The sequence below is a fragment of the Paroedura picta genome, chromosome 3, assembly GCF_049243985.1.
Source record: "Paroedura picta isolate Pp20150507F chromosome 3, Ppicta_v3.0, whole genome shotgun sequence".
NCBI classification, from domain to species: domain Eukaryota; kingdom Metazoa; phylum Chordata; class Lepidosauria; order Squamata; family Gekkonidae; genus Paroedura; species Paroedura picta.
The window spans coordinates 110,303,518-110,321,780 of record NC_135371.1 but is presented as its reverse complement, the minus strand read 5'-3'; the positions used below and the strand labels follow the sequence as shown (position 1 = coordinate 110,321,780).

At 42.3% G+C, this 18,263-nt stretch overlaps 1 protein-coding gene across 18 annotated transcripts in view; it reads left to right on the top strand.

Moving 5' to 3' along the window:
- The window catches only part of TENM2 (teneurin transmembrane protein 2), a 1,331,635-nt gene that overhangs the window by 647,215 nt on the left and 666,157 nt on the right, over positions 1-18,263 (top strand). For 16 of the 18 annotated variants that reach the window (XM_077327160.1, XM_077327169.1, XM_077327168.1 and 13 more), the window contains one exon: positions 792-875. In XM_077327160.1, coding sequence (XP_077183275.1) covers positions 792-875 — 84 coding nt within the window. Of the gene's footprint in view, positions 1-535; positions 603-791; positions 876-18,263 lie in introns of those variants that run through there. The other 2 variants (XM_077327170.1, XM_077327176.1) reach the window with 2 other exon arrangements.

The window sequence follows — 18,263 nt, the reverse complement described above, 5'->3', positions numbered from 1 at the left end:
CTTTAAGCTATGCTGCGGAGCAAAACTCTGTTTATAGTTAGTAGTTTAAGAAAATCCATTTAGAGAGTATAATAAGCTTTCAACATTGTATATACAGATAAATAATCACAATTCCATACATTTCTGTGAAGCTCTAATGTACATTTAAGCTTTTCTGTAATCAGCTGTTTGTGTATAAACAACTGCAGTTGTTACATAACTGATAGTACATTATGTTCAGAATTGATTTTATTTTTTATAAAATAACCACAAGCAAATTATGCAGGCTAATGACATTTATTTTTTCTTTGATCTCTTGCCAGAATGATGCCTTGCTTAAATTTGTGAGAGGGCTATAGAAATAACCTTTGTAGATGTAACTGTTAATACATGATAAAATGGTAAATTGTGGCACTGAAAAGAAATCATTGGATTTCCATCTAGCTAGTATTCAGCAAACATTAACTTGGTTGTGTTTATTTTTCATTACTGTATGCTTACATATTTACCATGAACCGTGTAACTAAAGGAGGTTCCAGGGGCAAAGAATATGGAATAGTCCATATGGAAGATGATGAATTCTTCAGCCCCATGAGGGCAAAAATAATCTTAAAGCCTGGTTTGTTAGTATTTTCTTCATAAAGAATTACATGCAATAGTACTAATGTTTGGTTATTGCAAGGGGTGTAGAAGATGACTGATTCAAGCAAAATCACTTGTTTTCTAAACCTGCCAGCAAATGTTATGTGGGTGATCAAAGAAGGCTGATGAAGAGCTGGCTCTAAAACTTATTTTATTTTTATTCTGTTTAGATTTTCATACACAACTTTCTGAGACATTGAAAGACAGACAGACTGGCTGGCAGCAGCTGGCTGAAACCAAGAACTCTCTAATACGTAAGGTTTTCAACTTGCTTCACCCTATATCCCTATAACTAAAGTTGCAGCTTTGTTAGCTGTGTGATCCTACTTTGATTAGTTTAGCAGGATTTATAAGATGCTTATCCTTTATTTTATCTGTGTGTATGTGAGTGTTTACTGTTTATTAATCAATGTATATGTTAAACTAATGGTTTAAAAGCATCCATCTAAGTATTTGCTGGTTAACTAATTTTGAAGGCGTAGTACCCAAAGTGTAGGCAAACAGTAGGAACTAGAGTTGGCCAGCATGAGGCTGGCAGTATGAGGCTGGCAACTGCTGGAAGGCTCACAGGTGGGGGAGGGGCTTATTAGCAGTGTAATGACATCATTAGCAATACACTAGTATCCAGCTGAAATACTATGTTCTCCTTCAGTGGGGGAAGTCCTCCACACTGGTTAGGTCACGCCTCCAACTGCTCCTTGCAGGGTAATGCAAATTAGCAAGCCTTCTGGGATCGTGGTAGGCTGACCCCTCCAGTCCTGTTGCCCTGCAAGCTCCGAGCAGGATCTTAGAAGCTGAGCTCCTTGATCTGCAAAACAGAAAGCAAACAGAATATGCAAAATTCCTTCACTAAGAGGAAAATAGCCTCGGGGGCAGAATCTAGAAGGAAGGAAAGGTCAAATCAATTGGAGGTGAAAGAGGCTGCAGAAGCCCAGAAACGGTCGGCTATGCTGAATTCAGGGAAGCAGCTGAATTCAGGGAAGCAGCTTTCATCTTCTCCAGCTCCGTCTGCAGGCTTGCAGCCGGAGAATTCCCTCACCCCCGTTCTGGCTGAGCGGGGAGGGGAAGAAATGGCCCGGTTGGAGGCGACCGCGTCTCCTCTGCCTGAGAGACGCGACGCCCCCGGGCAGAATACAGCCGCACCCGGGACCAGCACTGAGAGATTACAAGAGCAGGCTGGTAATGTGTTTGTAACAGGAACTGTGGCTGGGCTGGGAGGTGGGGCAGTGGGGCCCCTCTTTCTACAAACCTCCCTTGCTAGAGCAGAAAATGTGATGGCTGCAGATAACACCAGCACGCCGGTTTTCCCCGCCTTTTTAGTACCCTCACTGGCAGAGTGGGGGGGGGGGGAACAATGGCAGACTTTGTGGATTCCACAGTCATTAGCTGCTCCTCCACAAGCCCAGACTGCAGCCAGGGTGCAAGAAAAGTCCCTCCCACCCTCCCAAAATAGACGGAGGGAGGGAGCAGGGGATCCAGAAAGAGAAAAAGATCCTCTTTAAGATCTAGGAGAACAGCCTCTTCCTCTAGCAGGAGACCAAAGAGGCAGAAAGGGAGGATCTTCAGTCAGCAGCTACATCAGTTACAGTGGCTTCAGACAAGGAGGATGGGGAATGGTCAGGGACAGATTCTGACTGCAAAGAAGTCTCCTCCAGACTTTTTCAAGCAGAACATTTTCAAAGACTTTTGAAAAAGGTCACTAAAAGTCTCAATTATGAGGAGGAGACTGTGACCAGTTCTGCTTCAGGAAAGACCAGGAGATCAGCTAACTTGGATACAAGAGGTTTCAAGAAACCCCCCAATAAGCTGACAGTATACTCATTTGCTGATGACTTTGAAGATGTCATGAGAGCTGAATGGGCAATTCCTGGTAGTGGGATATCCTTGCATTCTGTAGCCAAAAGATGTTATATGCTTCCAGATGAAACCATGCAGGATCTAAAAATACCACTGGTCGATGCTCCTGTAGTGGCTATGTTATCAGGAGCAGTACTAACCAAAGATGGAGATAACATCCTAAAGGATCCTGTAGACAGAAAGAATGAGACTGTGTTAAAGAAAGCTCATGAAGCCAACTCCTTGGCTATCAGGGCAGATGCAGTTCTTTCTAATTTTGCCAGAGCAGCAGTAGTCTGGACTGATGACTTGTTGCAAGATCCAGAGCCAGACCCTCTAAGGTTGAGAAGATCTCTTTTAAAGATCAAAAGAGCCTGCCAGTTTGCTGCAGATGCCTCACAAGATGCAGTGCAGTTCTCAGCCAGGGCACAGGGGGCCAATATAGTAGCCAGGCGTAATCTTTGGCTTAAACACTGGAAAGTGGATACCCTATCAAAATGTAATCTGGCAACGGAAAAATTTTCAGGCAGACCTCTTTTGGGGGAAGGTGCGCTAGACAAAGTCTTAGTAGAGACCAAAGAGAAGAAAAAAGCAATGCCATCAACTTCTCAGAAGGATAAGGAATTAAAAAAAAAAAAGAAATCCTTTCAGTCCTTTCGTTCGTACAAGTCTCAAAGTACCCAGAGATATAGTTTCAGAGGAAGACATTCCTTCCCATACCAGTCTAGATACCAGAGACCCCAGTATCAACCCAACAAACAAAGGGATGGACATACAGCATCCAAAAAAGAAAAAAAAATCTACAGCACGACGCCAGAATAGGAGGCCGGCTTCAGAATTTTCTTCCTGCATGGCAGCAGTCCACTTCAGACAAGTGGGTCCTGTCAGTTGTGGAGCACGGCTACAAGATACAGTTTGTTCAGACACCTCCCTACAAATCTGTGTCGTCCCCTATACCGAAAGAGGAAATGAAAGCTTCTTTAGTACAGAAAGCTATTCAACATTTACTGGACATTGGGCCGATAGAGGAAGTCCCAACATCTCAGAGGGGCAAGGGCGTATATTCTATACTGTTCATTGTGCCCAAGAAGTCAGGAGAATGGAGGGCAATTCTGAACTTAAAGGAACTAAACCTATTTGTCAGAAAACAGAAGTTCAGAATGGAGTCCCTTCGTTCCATTCTACAGGCACTTCAGGTCAACGATTTCATGGCTTCTTTAGACTTGAAAGAAGCCTACCTACACATTCCAATACATCAAACTTCCAGACAATTCCTCAGATTTGCCTTCAGGAACAAGCATTACCAATACAAGGCATTACCCTTTGGCCTCTTTTCCTCTCCAAGAGTTTTTACCAAGGTGATGGTGACTTTGGTTGCAGTTCTTCGACAAAGAGCTGTTCACATTTATCCGTATTTGGGCAACGTTTTGCTGAGGGGGGAGAGCCTCAGGGAAACCCAGAAGAGTGTAGAGGTTACAGTACGCGCACTTCAAGAACATGGGTTCTTGATCAATTTTCAGAAGAGCAATCTGACACCATTCAGAGAGCTGATTCACTTAGGCACTCTGATCAACACCAAACAAGCCAGGGTATTCCTGACTCCAGACAGGGTGAGGAAGGTGAAGGATATGGTGTCAAAGGTTTGCAAGACAAAAATAAATAAATAAATAAAATAAAAAAAGTGGACTTGATGCTCTTGGCACAACTGCTAGGCCTCTTGATAGCAACCATAGAAACATTTTCCTGGGCAAGGTTACACCTCAGACCACTGCAATGGACATTACTGCCATTTCAACGTCAGATCATCAAAAAAAGACACAAAATGATCTTCATCTCAAAGAGACTGAAAAAGGATTTAAAATGGTGGCGCTCGAAGGCAAACCTGACAAAGGGCCATCAGATTGGCGCTGGTAGCTTTTCAGGATCTACTCCAGGACCAGTATGTCCTAGTCAAAACAGACAACGTGACAGCCAAGGCACATGTGAACCGACAAGGGGGCACAAGAGCGTTGATGCTACACAAAGAGGCAGTGATGATATGCCAGTGGGCAGAAAGCCATGTCCAAGGAGTGAAGGCTCAGCATCTTCAAGGCACCCAGAATGTGATGGCGGATTGGCTGAGCCGCAAGGATGTGGATCCGACAGAGTGGTCAATCAACAAATGTTCCAGCAGATCATCCTTCGCTTTGGAAATCCAATAGTGGATCTGTTTGCCACAGCAAAAAACAAAAAAACAAAAAACAAAAAACAAAACAGGAAAGTGAACAGATTCATGTCCAGGTTTCCGGAAAAAGGGTCAGAAGGCATAGATGCTCTTCTCCAGAACTGGCCGAAGGGGCTTCTCTATATGTTTCCCCCAACTCGACTTGAACAAAGGGTTGAACAAAATCAGAGAGGATCAGGCAACTGTAATACTATTGGCACCCTGGTGGCCAAGGAGACCATGGTTCTCGGACTTAATACAACTATCAGTAGAGAACCCATGGACCTTGCGCCAGTGACTCCAGATCTGTTAAGCCAGGGGCCACTTTGGCACCCAGATCCTCAGTGGTTAAAAATGACGGCATGGAAATTGGTAGGGAAGCGCTAGTAGAGTCTGGCATTCCCAAAGAGATTGCGGATGTAATGTTTCATGCTAGGCGTCCAGCAACCAGGAGAATATATAATTATACCTGGCTGGCCTTTAAGAAATGGGCACGGAACCGCAATTTGGACCCGATGAAGCCGTCTCATAAAGATATCTTGGCATTCTTACATGAAGGTAGAAGTAAAGGGTGAAGGCCTAATACGCTGCGACGTCAGGTGTCAGCCTTAGCAGCGGTGTTGGAGTTCAATGGTCTAAAAGGCCTTGCAAACAGTAAACTGATCAAAATATCTCAAGGGGGCAGCTCAATTAGCAACACCTGTCCAACATAGGTTTCCGACATGGAACCTCTCAAGGGTGCTTCAGGCGCTTACATTTGAACCCCTAAAATCGATAGAATTAAAGTACTTGTCTTGGAAAGTGGCCTTTTTGATTGCAGTTACAACAGCAAGAAGGGTGTCTGAACTGGGTGCCCTATCAATTGCCAAAGATCTATGTATATTCCGTAAACGGTCTGTTTTGTTATGTACAGATCCTTCTTTTGTACCAAAAGTCAATTCAGGGTTTCATTTGAACCAACAAATAGTGATTCCGTCATTTTTTCCAAACCCTTCAGGGGAAACTGAAAAGAACTGGCACAAATTAGAGGTCAGAAGGGCACTGAGATGTTATATCAAAAGGACTCAGGCCTTTAGATTAACAGAGGCCTTATTTGTGGCTTACGGCACAACAAACATAGGTAATAAGGTATCAAGTCTACAGTGAACAATTGGATAAGACTGTGTCTCAAGCAGGCTTATGATTCACAAGGGTTGAGTTGTCCAAAGAATATCACGGCGCACTCAACCAGAGCCGCAGCCACCTCGGCAGCCTTTAGAACCAGAGCCTCGATTGAGGAGATTTGTAGGACAGCTACATGGTCCTCCTTTACTACTTTTGTGAGGCATTACAAAATTGAGGCTCAGGAGGAGGAATTGGTAACCTTTGGCAGACGAGTCTTGAAACAGGTGGCAGGTTGAATCTGTAAGACGTATATACATAAGCCCACCCTATTTAGCTTGGTTACATAACCAGTGTGGAGGACTTCCCCCACTGAAGGAGAACGAAACATTGGCCTACCTGAAGGTTTCTTCTCTTCAGTGGGGCGAAGTCCTCCAATATATTTACCCTCCTCAATAGGTTGTGTTGCAAAACTGGTAAAAAGCAGATATGTTATGAAAAGTTGGTTTTCATGTTAATATTGCTGTTCATGTTTAAGTTCAATAATTAAGGAAGTTAAATGATTCATAAAGTTGGTTGGATAAGAACATTATTGGTTGGAGCTTGGCTATTCCAGGCCTGGAGGGGTCAGCCTACCACGATCCCAGAAGGCTTGCTAATTTGCATTACCCTGCAAGGAGCAGTTGGAGGCGTGACCTAACCAGTGTGGAGGACTTCGCCCCACTGAAGAGAAGAAACCTTCAGGTAGGCCAATGTTTCGGTTTCACTATAGAATTTGGACTAAAAACTAGGATACCATCAACACTATGAGATTGCCCCCCTCATTTCCCTTTCATTTTCTCCTGCTGCCCAGCTGATCAGCAGCAGGAGGAGCCCATGGAAGGTGGGAGAACTACTCTCAGCAGGAACTACTAGCAGGAACTATAATTATAATATTTTCCAATTGTCTTGATAGAAACTAAAGAGGATCAGCTATACCTTTTGTGTCTTAATAGCATCGCCACTAAATCAGTTTTGTATGCATGGAGCCAACCCCCCTCCCCCATGTTTGCTAACTATGTTTTTTGACATTCATACTGTTTAATCTTATTCTGTATTTCAACATAAAATTTTCTTCCCTAATAAACTTCTAGAAGTGATTTTTAAAAAGGATATTGAAATATATTATGGTAAATCCCCAGGAAAGCACCAAAAATCTAGCAGAAATTGGGGCTCCAAGATCATTGCATGACATCCTAACCACTGTGCTGTAGTAATGTAGATTGTACTACTTCAGCATGCAAGTGGGTTGTCATTTGTTTGTTTCCTATTAGAACTTGCCTGCATCTGGAAAGCTGGTATGTTACAGAGGAACATTTTAATCCAACTTTCCTTCATCATGCTGCCTTTCAATGTGAAGGGCATTAATGGCGTCCATGAGTACTGTACCGTGTTCTTCTTCAGAATTTTTTAATAGTCTATAAACACTCAATTCCTTATATAGCTTTGATAAATTGGTAGTGCAAATTCTATGCAACATGACAATGTTTCCCTTGACCATCTATTCTATATTGTCAGAAATGAATAAGAACAATAAATAATACACCAAATTTATTCAGGGAAATTCTGTATAATGTATATGCCTATGACAAACTGCTGTATTCACCAAGCCTACCTCGACTATGCTAGGAGTGATTTCCTTTATAAATTTCTGCTTCTATATTAAATCTCAATTTTGCTTAGATCCATTATAGCTTGCCACGGACACTCTCTTTTCTCCTTATTCCGGTTGTCAAGGTCTTGTGCTGCTTTTGTTGCTATAATTCACACATTTTATAAGCTAAAAAGTATAAGGTCATCCAATGTGAAAGATCTGCATATGCTTCCATATAAATAGTAGCATCACTATGATATTTTGGTACTATTGAGACATGTACATACAAATGTACTTGTAGGTGTATTCAAATATGAGCCCTTGACTTATTGTTTAATGGTTAATGGAATGATGGCTTTATATGTAATCATGCCTACATATATAATAAGTTAGTAACCAAAAGTTGAATATTGTATAGTAGTAAAAAACACATTGTACTCAAAACTTTCATAGATGTGGAAATTGGCAATAGTGTCTGCTTTCAGTGCTAGTCATTCCAAGCAAGAATTATGGCTACAACATGGTTTTGTGTGGTGCCAGTAGGCTGAGATCTATGGACAGATCCTGTTCATGGCACTAGTAAGTTTTTTCAATAACGTAGGAAACACAGTAAGTACAAAACTTTTATTTTACTAGGGATAAGGGGAGTTGGTTTTTATACCCCCTTTTTCACTGCCTGAAGGAATTCGAAGTGGCTTACATTCGCCTTCCCTTTCCTCTTCCCACAACACACCCTCTGAGGTAGGTGAGGCTAAAAGAGCCCTGATATTACTGCTCAGTCAGAACAGCTCTTATCAGGACTGTAATGAGTCCAAGGTCACCCAGCTGGCTTATTGTAGAATAGCAGGGAATCAAACCTGGTTCACCAGATTAGAAGCCACTGCTCAGAACCACTACCCAAAGCTGGGTCTTCATTCATAAATAAGGTCTTCATTCATTGTGTTTTTACTGTATCTCAGCTAACCAGGAAACATTCCAATACATTCAAAATGTGCCAAGCAGCAAAAAAACAAACAAAACAAAAACCCTTAATGTTGTTTCTCTTTGAAAGGACAGAACTCTGTGTACATCTATTGCCTCAACCCTGCTGAATTTTGGGAAATGAGAGAAAACACTACATTGTTGAACAGGTCATTGATTTTCTGAGGCTCCAGTTGAGCTATATTGTGTCAACCAAGTCAGTATCGAGTAGGGTCTTCACAGCATGGGAGTCCCAGTTTTGAGCATGGGAAGGTTGTTTCCTAAAGATATGGGACCTATGGAGACTAATAGGGCTGGAGATTAATAGCCATATGGAGCTGGATTAAAGATGGAAAAGGCACAAACACCTGATCCTTCTACTTTGGTCAGTGTAACTCCACAATGTTTTATCCTGTTCCAGGACCAGTTGTACAATTGGAAAGCGCTCCTCAGGGATAGGAACGAGCTAGTCTTGATCCCACAGATTGTTGGATCCAAACCCAGGAGTTTCTTCCTGAGATGATCCCAAACAATCAGTGATATCTTATGGTACCATAATGTAATCTTATCTTCCTGCAATGAGAATAAAGGCAGTACCATTGCTCTGAATGGACTAACATATGAACTCCATTCCACTTTGTTTTAAAAAGACTATTTAGCACATTTGAACTCAATATTTGTTTTAAACATTGTATGGAGAGCAGTTTTTAGTGAAAGTCACCTCATCATCATATTTGATAACAATGTAGTTTTAGAGAAAAAGAATTGCATTAGAAGTACTATATTTTTCTTGTTATCCCATTGCAAAACAGGAGGTTGGGTGTACAGAGAACACAGACACCAGTATTTTATTTTTTGGCAAAACAAGACCACAGCTTTTATTGTTGGGAAAATGAGTGTCAGCACAAACAAGGTGCAGATCTGAACCAAACCATCCCTCACCTCCTGCAGTCAGCTGACCTTAGGATATTGGGGATGGAAACCCACCAGCAGGCTTGCCCATGGAGTTTGAGCAATGTTCAGGTCAAGCCTCCCTCCTACCCCCATCAGGCCACCTGGGCCATGGGAAGATGATGAAGCCCCATGGGCGGAAGCCTCTATTGGAGCTTCCCCCATCCACCCACTATGCGAAGCAGCTGTCTCACCAGCCTGGCATACATACAGCCTCTTAGGGAGGCCTTTGGACCTGGTGGAGCCCAGCATGCAGACACAGGCTCTGCCCCCTTTATAACTGCCAGCTGTGACATATAAAATCTTAAAATGAAATACCACCAATGAAATCAATAACTAGCAAACAAAACATCATAAGGAAATATGAAGCAAGCCATTTAATGGGAGGGAGGGTGGGAAAAGCAGTCCAGCAGCACATGAAGTGGCAAAAAGGCCAAACACCCAGGCTGGCTGTACTTATAAAACCAACCCAGCAATCAGTCCCAACCAACTACACATGGGGGAATCCTGCAAGGCAGCTCATTCCTACTAGGCCCCTGCAGAGCATGAACAAGCTGTTCTCTTCTCACATTGGCGTCCCCAGCCAGAGCAATTGCAGCCATGCACTTACAGTGGCAGTTGCACTTGATGCTTGGGAATGTATATATTACATGATTTCTTTATTTATTTAATTTATATATCCTGCCCTCCCCAGAGGCTTAGGGCGGTTCACATAAAACGTATAAACAATACAAGAAACAATCCATAACAAGTAAATAACCTTAACATTAATATTACTAACTGACAATTATTAACAGGGCAAACGGTGCAACAGTGCAAACAGGTCCAGGAGCAGAGCGCACTGATGGAGTTCTGGGAGGGAGGGAGCGGGGCCCTTCAGATGTTGCTGGTTATTTCTCATAGTAATTTTTCCTTTGGTTTTGACAGAATATTGTATTTCAATGAAAGACTCTTTGTTCCTATTGCTATTTCAGTGAAGTTAAACTTGTTGATAAAGTTGGTCCATTCTGATAATTTCATGTGGATATTAAGAATTTATTAATAATGACTTTCTGCAATTTATATATTTTAAAAAGTAGAACTGTTTTTATGAAGCAAGTAACCATAAGCAAAACTATATTTATGTCCTGCAGGTTTTTTTATTGATTTCTACAGCTGCTAGTTTTGGACTTAACAATTACTTTTCCTACAATGTGCTGTTTTGCTCATGAATCATCTTGCAAACTACATTATAATGAAAACAAAAATATATACTTGTGAAACAGAAAGGTATTTTGAAGATAATAATTATAGGTTAGGTATTTACGGAAAGAAAACTGATAACTGTGTCTGCTGGTAAAAATGTCCAGGACAGATTTAATTTTTGTTGTGGAATTTGTGTCTTCAAAACACAGATATTCAAACAACAAAAAAATCTGCATACTTGGTTTGGAAAACAAAGCTGGTTGCATCTTGCAAGATGGAGCTTCTGGCAAAATATTCCATTGTGTCAGATTTATACAAACCCATCTCAGGTGTATTGCACCATGTCCTAGAAAATGTGAAGTCATAAAAATAAGTGTTCATATTTTAAGGAACTTGATGACAGCTGTTTTTTTAAGCAGTTTGTATGACACTTTTTACATAAGCTTCCAGCTTAAAGAAACTCATTCTGATGGAATAGGTGGCAATTTTTAACACAAGCAGTGACAAAATATATACCATCTGTTATTGTTGCCTTATTCCATGGTATTCTCACACTAAGTGATTTTATTCTATTTTTATTTTTTTTCAGAAACAGTTAATGGCACATCTGTTATTCAGTAGAAGTGCATTTAGGGTGACTACGTGTAGACACACATTTTGAAAAAGTGCTGGCTGAACAGTTTTGTTAAGGATATACCGTTTTCATGTGCACCAGTGCTAATGTGTTTCTATATTGGGACTGTGTTGTGTAATATATAGATGGAAAGAATAATAACAATAATGATGAAATTTACTGTCACTGTGCTCAGTTTTTTAAATCCCACTGGGCAAAATCCAGCATTAGTAAAGGATATTTTCACTGTTTTAAATAGCTAAGCACATGTCTAACTCTGCAATTGAGATCTCTAGGATTTAAAGAGCTTACCTTTAGCTTGCATCATGCCAGTTATTCATAGTGAGGTGTAACAGTTACCTCTACACAGGCTTGTCCCCACATTCCACAGTCATACATGTACAGTAAAACAACATAAATTTCTTGTTAGTAATTAAACAGGCTAAGATTTCATTCCTATGCAGTTTTACTTTCAAGCAAGCCATATTTAACTCAATTTGACTGTTTTTAAGTAAACAAATATGGAGTTAGACTGCATGTGTGATAGTACTTTATTTCCTGGAAATAATTCTTCTGTATTTTCCTATACCACAGTCCCAGTTTGCTCTGTTTGGAGATCAGATGACTTTCAATTCAAAAGTATTCCTTTTTGCAGGATCCAGAAGCTATGAATAATCCCAGAATTCTTTTTCAAACTTTACATACTGAGAAAAATTAGTGGGAAACATTGGGAGAAGTATCAGATATACTTTTAAAATCCTTTTATAATTGTTGAGTTGATGTAACAGGGTATCACTAGACTTGGAATCTTCATACCAGTAAGCAGTGAAAAGCATAAATCAGAGAAAGCTACAGATAAGGCGGCAGCAGCCTGCCAATTGAAGAAAGGGAGATTAAAGGTTTAGTCAAAGAGCTTTCTCAGTAAAACTGTCTTAATGCTTTGGAATAATGGAACACACTAATGAGTAAAATTATTGTAGAATATCTGGGGTGTTACTGCAATGACTATGGAGCAGCAAATGAATTAATCATTGTTAATGATGATGAATGCTTAACTGATGAAGTCCAGCCTTGTCCATTAAATGGTTTCTGTGGTCCGTATAGGAGGATAGACTAGCTTTTTCAACATCTGTTTGTCAGATGAATTACTCACGTGTTCTACCCTTTTTACACCTTGATAAACCAAAGTATTTCTTAGTTTCCTTAATCTTGTTCTGAACAGCAAGAATAACTTCCTGACAGTTGATTTCCCCTTTCTTTCACTTCTCTAAAATCTTCTATGTGCAGATTCTTCCATTTCAGGTGACCGAAATACTTCTATTGCTTGCTTTCTAGTATGTCTAATATCCACCCTTCTGCCCTACTGCTTACAGTTAAAATCCTTGTCCATAGCTTGATCTCATCAGATTTCTACCTGCTTTCCCCTCCTACCACATTTTCATTTTTCCAGTTGGGTGAGAATGCCCAAAATGGTCATATTTCCTCCTCACTGATATGACATCATCCTACCCTAGAAGTCTTTACTCTTGCTTCGTGATATTTATTATATTTATATACGACATCACTGAGTATTCAAGGTGGCATACAAAGAAAAATCACGCTTCAATAAAAATTAAATTACTTAATATCCTATACTTTTCTTAAAGCCTCCTAATCCATTGCCCCCATGCCTTTAAGAAATGAAATACCTTTGTATTTATTTATTTATTCATTATCTTTATAGACTAGAATCATAGAATCATAGAATAATAGAGTTGGAAGGGACCACATGGGTCATCTAGTCCCCCTGCACTATGCAGTTATTATATAACTCATGAAAGACAGTGAGAGGTGGTTCCTTCCATTTTTTTCTTCAGACAAACCAAAGTGATCCTGCCCCTTGCCGAAGTTGATACAACAGCACACTAATTTCAGAGATGGTCCCAGTATCAGAGGAACAATATCAAGAAGAGTAGTATGCTAGTTAGTCTGTAGCAGTGGGAAAGACCAAGAGTCCAGAAGCATCTTAAAGAAGTGTGGCTCCCTGGGACCCTCATGGGAGTGTCCCCTTTCAGAGGCTGCCTGATGGGTGGGGGTAAGGGGCTATCTCCCTCAGAGGTATTGCTCTCTTAGCTGCCATCAGGTGACTCAGTATGAGCCTCACCCTCAGTCCAAAGAGTGCCATCCAATCCTTCCAGGTGTCATAGCCTATGGATTGCAGTCCCGTAGCTGGCCCTCAGAACCAACATAGCACAGACCCAGGCAGGAGGATCACAGCAAAAGTTTGCCTTTATTGAAGGCACTTTATAAAAGCAAGCATAAGCAGCAGGAGCACTCAGAAACCAGGGAATTGGCAAGAATGGTTGACAAAGGGAAATACAGAGTTTATACAGGCTACGGCTCCTGTCCCCTAATAATACATGGGAAAAGCCAGTTCCCAGGAAAGAACTGTTTGATCAACACAGGGAAGATTGTCATGGCCCATCATACCAGGCTTCCTCGAGGATACTTCTCTCCTGGATCACAGACCTACTTCCCTCAATCTCTGCCCCTTCAGCTGTGCCTGGTTCTCATCTCTCTCCTCTCTTTCCTTTCCTTTCTCTCTCTTGCTCCTTTCTTCCTCTGGTGGGTCTTCAAGCTCTCCTCTTTCTTCCTTTGTGCCCCACCCCTTTCAGCTCCAACCACCTTCTTTTTATACCCAGCTGCCCAAAAGTGAGTAAGGGCCCTTGACTGTCAGGTATCCTGGAGCAGGTGAGGGAAGTCCGGGTCAGCTGACAGGGAATCCAAATACAAAGTTTGTGACAGGGTATGGGCATCCATGAGACACTCTGAAGAAGTCAGCAGTGACTCAGGAAAGTTCATACCCTGCCACAAATCTAGTCTTTACAGTGATACATTCCTCAAATGTAGAAAAGAGCAGGATTCAAGTAATTGATGCATCTGTCCCATCTGTCCCACATAATATATTTCTGGTAAGGCCTTGGAGGAGAAGCGTATCTCATGGCTTGTGCCACTCAGCACTCAACATCCACTCAGGGAAGTTGTCCCACCCCTGAGTGCCTCCTTCTCCAACTGGCATGCTTGTCTGTCCAGCAGCCAGCCAATCACCCCCACCCCTGACCACCCCCTCCTCCTTCCACTTCCCTCCTAGGCTCAGAGGCTATAGGTCCCTACTGCGTGAGAGATGCCCCTGCCAGTGAGTACCCTTCCCAGGGGCATCCAGCCTACAGCCTTTCCAGGTCCTGTGGGGAGGGAGAGAGAGGCTATTCACAGAGATCTTCCATCCCACCCACCCCCAATCTAGTGCCCGTTATTGAATGCAATGGGCTTGGCCCCCAGTGGGAATATATCTGCAGAGTGGTTATGATGTTTCCAGGCCAAGAAAGGCTATAAAAATACAAAGAAACAACTTGAAGTGGGCCTGGAAGCAATTTGGCAACCACTATATATGTTGGAATATAGGTTGTGAATGCTCAGAATAGCTAACTCCTCCAAAAAATCCTGTCTCCTGCATTTTGCATTTCTTGAACCTTGTAGGTCATTTTCAATGGAAGCCTATCAGGAAACCCAAGCCTGTCCCTTCTGAACCATTGCCCCTCAGTCTAGTCAGGCTATTAGCGCCCTATCTGTCCAGAAGCACCTAGCCAAAGTCATCCTTACCAAATATGGTGGGCAGATAGAGGAGTGTCAGCCAGTGATTTCCTGTGAGTTTGGTGTGTCTAGCTTGCGAAGTAAATGCTGCAGTCATTTAAATAGGTTCAGGTTCTGGAATGTATAGAATGGATCCTGTGCGAGCTAGAAAAATCAAACTTGAAGGGGTGCAGATGAGCATATGGGGGACAACCACTGTGTTTGGTGATTCTAGCTTGTACAGGATATATTCTATACACTACTGAAACACCTGAACTTCTGCCTGTCATTTCCCAGAAAGCAGTTTCTTGGAGGAAACTTCTTGGGGGTAGAGGCTGGAACTTGGATCCAATAAATCCATCACTAAACTTCCAGGGCATGTAGAGGAGAGTCAGCTGGATATCTGTTAGTTAGGGGTCTCTAGCTTTCACAGGATCCATTCTATACACACCTTAACCTGTGCCTGTCAAAATGACAGTTTGTGATTTCACAGTAATTTATACACCTAGTTCTTACAATACCCTGGATAGCATTATTATTACCCCATAAAGTAGATGAAAGGCTGAGAGAGAATAACTTGCTGAAAGGCACCTATTGGGTTTGTGACAGATTTGAAACTTAAACAGAGATTTTCCAGCTACTATATTATATCAGCTGGAAGTGTTACTTAAATAGAAAATAGTATTACTCACAGTTGAGTATACCCAACATTTATAGTCCACCTTTCTTGCTGACTTAAAGTGGTTTACAAAGTACTTAAAAAGTTGTGAGGATCAGCTTCTCACTACACCCTATGTGAAAAAGTCATGGCAGGAGGGGACACCTGGGCATTTGTGTCCCCTACCCCCAGCCATGACATTTCCACAAAGAGCATATATCAGAAGCTGATTCTTGCAATTGAGTTTCGCCTCTGCAAGGAAGGGGGCAGCTGTAGCAACCCCCCTGCCTGGATGCAGCAGATGAGCTGGCAGTGGACTTCTGTGCAAGGAGCCATGTGATCATCTTGGCTGACTTAAGGAGTTAGGGTGGGAAGGCAGTGAGACAGCACATCATTGGTGGCCGCATCTTCACTCAGGTACTATGCTGGGCTTGACAGCAGCTTCACTACCTACACGCCCAGCTTCTCCTCACCTAAGGTGACCCGCCTGCAGCCCTTGCCTTCATCCCACACAGTTGGGCAGGGAGGCACAGAAAATCACATTCAGAGTTGTTTGAGGTGGTGTGGCACACCAGTGATGAAGGTGGTTGGCCAGTAAGGGAGACATAGACCCGGGCTTCCTCATGACCTAGGATGGAGCCTCTGCAGCATCCACCTCAGGAAGGAGAACAACCAAGCAACCATTCCATCCAGACTCACCAGGCTGCCCCAAGGCTCCAGAGTGCAGGGGGATGCCAATGCAGCCTCCCCCCCAACTGAGCTGGCAGTAGCCGGCACAACAGCCTCAACAGCCCCGCCACCCATGTGAGCCCAGTCAGGTTGACAGTAGGGAAGGCAGCTGGGTGCTGGAAGCAGGGGTGGGGCAGGAGGAAGTTCTTTTGAGATCTCAGGGGGAGGAGGATTGCCTCAGAATTGGTGGTGGGATATAAATAGCGAGATGAGGAGGCTCGGGGTCAGATGCAAGGCAGAGGAAATGAAGGGTGGATGACCAGATGAGTAGGAAGGAAAGAGGAGAGAGAGCAGCCAAGTGTGGTTGATGGCATGGTGGTAAAGAAAATTATTGCAATCTTCTAATTGATCATATATTTATTAGAGTTTGGCTGACCTTGTTCAAGTCTTTGGTTTTTATCAGGCAAAGAAAGCAGCCCAATCCTCTCTGTATGTAGTTTTTGATAAGCACACATGCACAGAAGCAATGTTTATGTGGAGGGAGGCGGAGCCATGGCACTTGGATAGCTCGATTACTTCGAGCTCCTGTTCCACTGAGGGTCAATCACTGCTGTGATTGACAGAATCGGGTTTTGGGTACGCTAACCCAACCATAAATCTTCTCAGGAATTCCTTGTGAATCTCTGGGGCCTCTCTGTTCCGCAGGGAAATTAATCTCCCACTGGAACGTAAGCTCAGTGTGCACAGGGTCCAGCAAGCGCCGTCCGCCATCTTAAAATCTTTTTTCCTTTTCTTCTTTTTTCAACTCTGCAATCTACAAAGCTTATTTTAATCTTCCAAGATAATTGGACACCTCCCAGCAAGACCTTCAACTCACTACAACTCCGGAGCGAAAACATCTGGCAGACATCAGATCGAGCCTACAAACAGTGAGTGGGGTTTCCCTCGGCACCTTCTTCCCTGGAATGAACTCTCGGCGTGGAGAGTTGCTCTCGCTAATCCAAACAAGCCAGAGTGACAGGATTTATTACCACTGAGGGGGTGAAGCAGCCAAATTCCAAGATATTGAGTCATTAATCAACGCAGAGATGCAAGTGCTTTTCCGCTTCTCCGTCTATACTTTCCCCCCCGTTTCTGGCTCTGCTTGATGCCACCTCATCATGAGGCAGGCTAATTTTCTTTTCTAAGCGAAGAAGGACTTAAATCAACTCAAACTAATAAGTATTATATCTGTTTTTGGTCTTCGAAGATAAGAGAGATTAGAGCCGTGGAATCTCGCGAGAACTAAGCTCTAGAAACATTCCTTTAATTCAAAACAGACTGTTGCTTTCGTTAGGACTCTGTAGGACCTCTACTGGCTATCTGCAAAATTGCAAATATATTTTGGAAACAACATATGCATAATTGATTAACAAAATTCCAAACCTGGAACATGTTTTCGTTTAAAAAATTTGCATATCTTCTAGATAAACAAACACAAGACCTGAAAGAATCTCTAAATGGTTCACTTAAAAATATGCTCATGGAGTTTAAAGGCATTAAGGAAGAAGTCTCTAACAGGAATGATGAACCAATGGTAGTGGCTGATGATAGCTTTAAACAAGATGGAAAATTACCAGCAGAAGAGGAATCTGAAATTATGGAGATGGAAAAGGGGATGTCAGAGTCTTGCAGCTCAGATAAGGACACCCTACCTGAGAAGATATATAGCCACTCCAAAGCAACAATACACAAGAAAGACATATGGATCTGCGGTGAAAGCAATCGATTGAAAGGAGCTTCATGGAAAAACATCTGTACTGATATTGGAGTCCAGGAGGTACAACTGCTTCAAGATTTATCGATGTATACTTCGAGGGAAAGACTACAACTGTACTTTCCCAGCCAAAGACCAATAGGACAGAACATTAGTCAACGGGAGCTACAAGACGCAATAAGCCTCGAAATGAGACCTCCTTAAGAAGCTTGGGGAATGGAAATGCAACACAGTGGTCGAAATTCCTTTCCTCTTTTACCTCCTGTATGTAGCCATATAGGCAATATAACTAGTTAAGAAGTTAATCTGGGGTCTAAGATCTTTTAAGTAAGCTGAATCTGTATTATTAAACCTAATTTCGCACTGCCTACTAGCTCAAAATCAAAGCATAACTAAAAGGAGACACCTAATGGAATGGGCTTATATTATAGTGTGGGGTTTTAGATTTCCTATGATAGCTGAATTTGA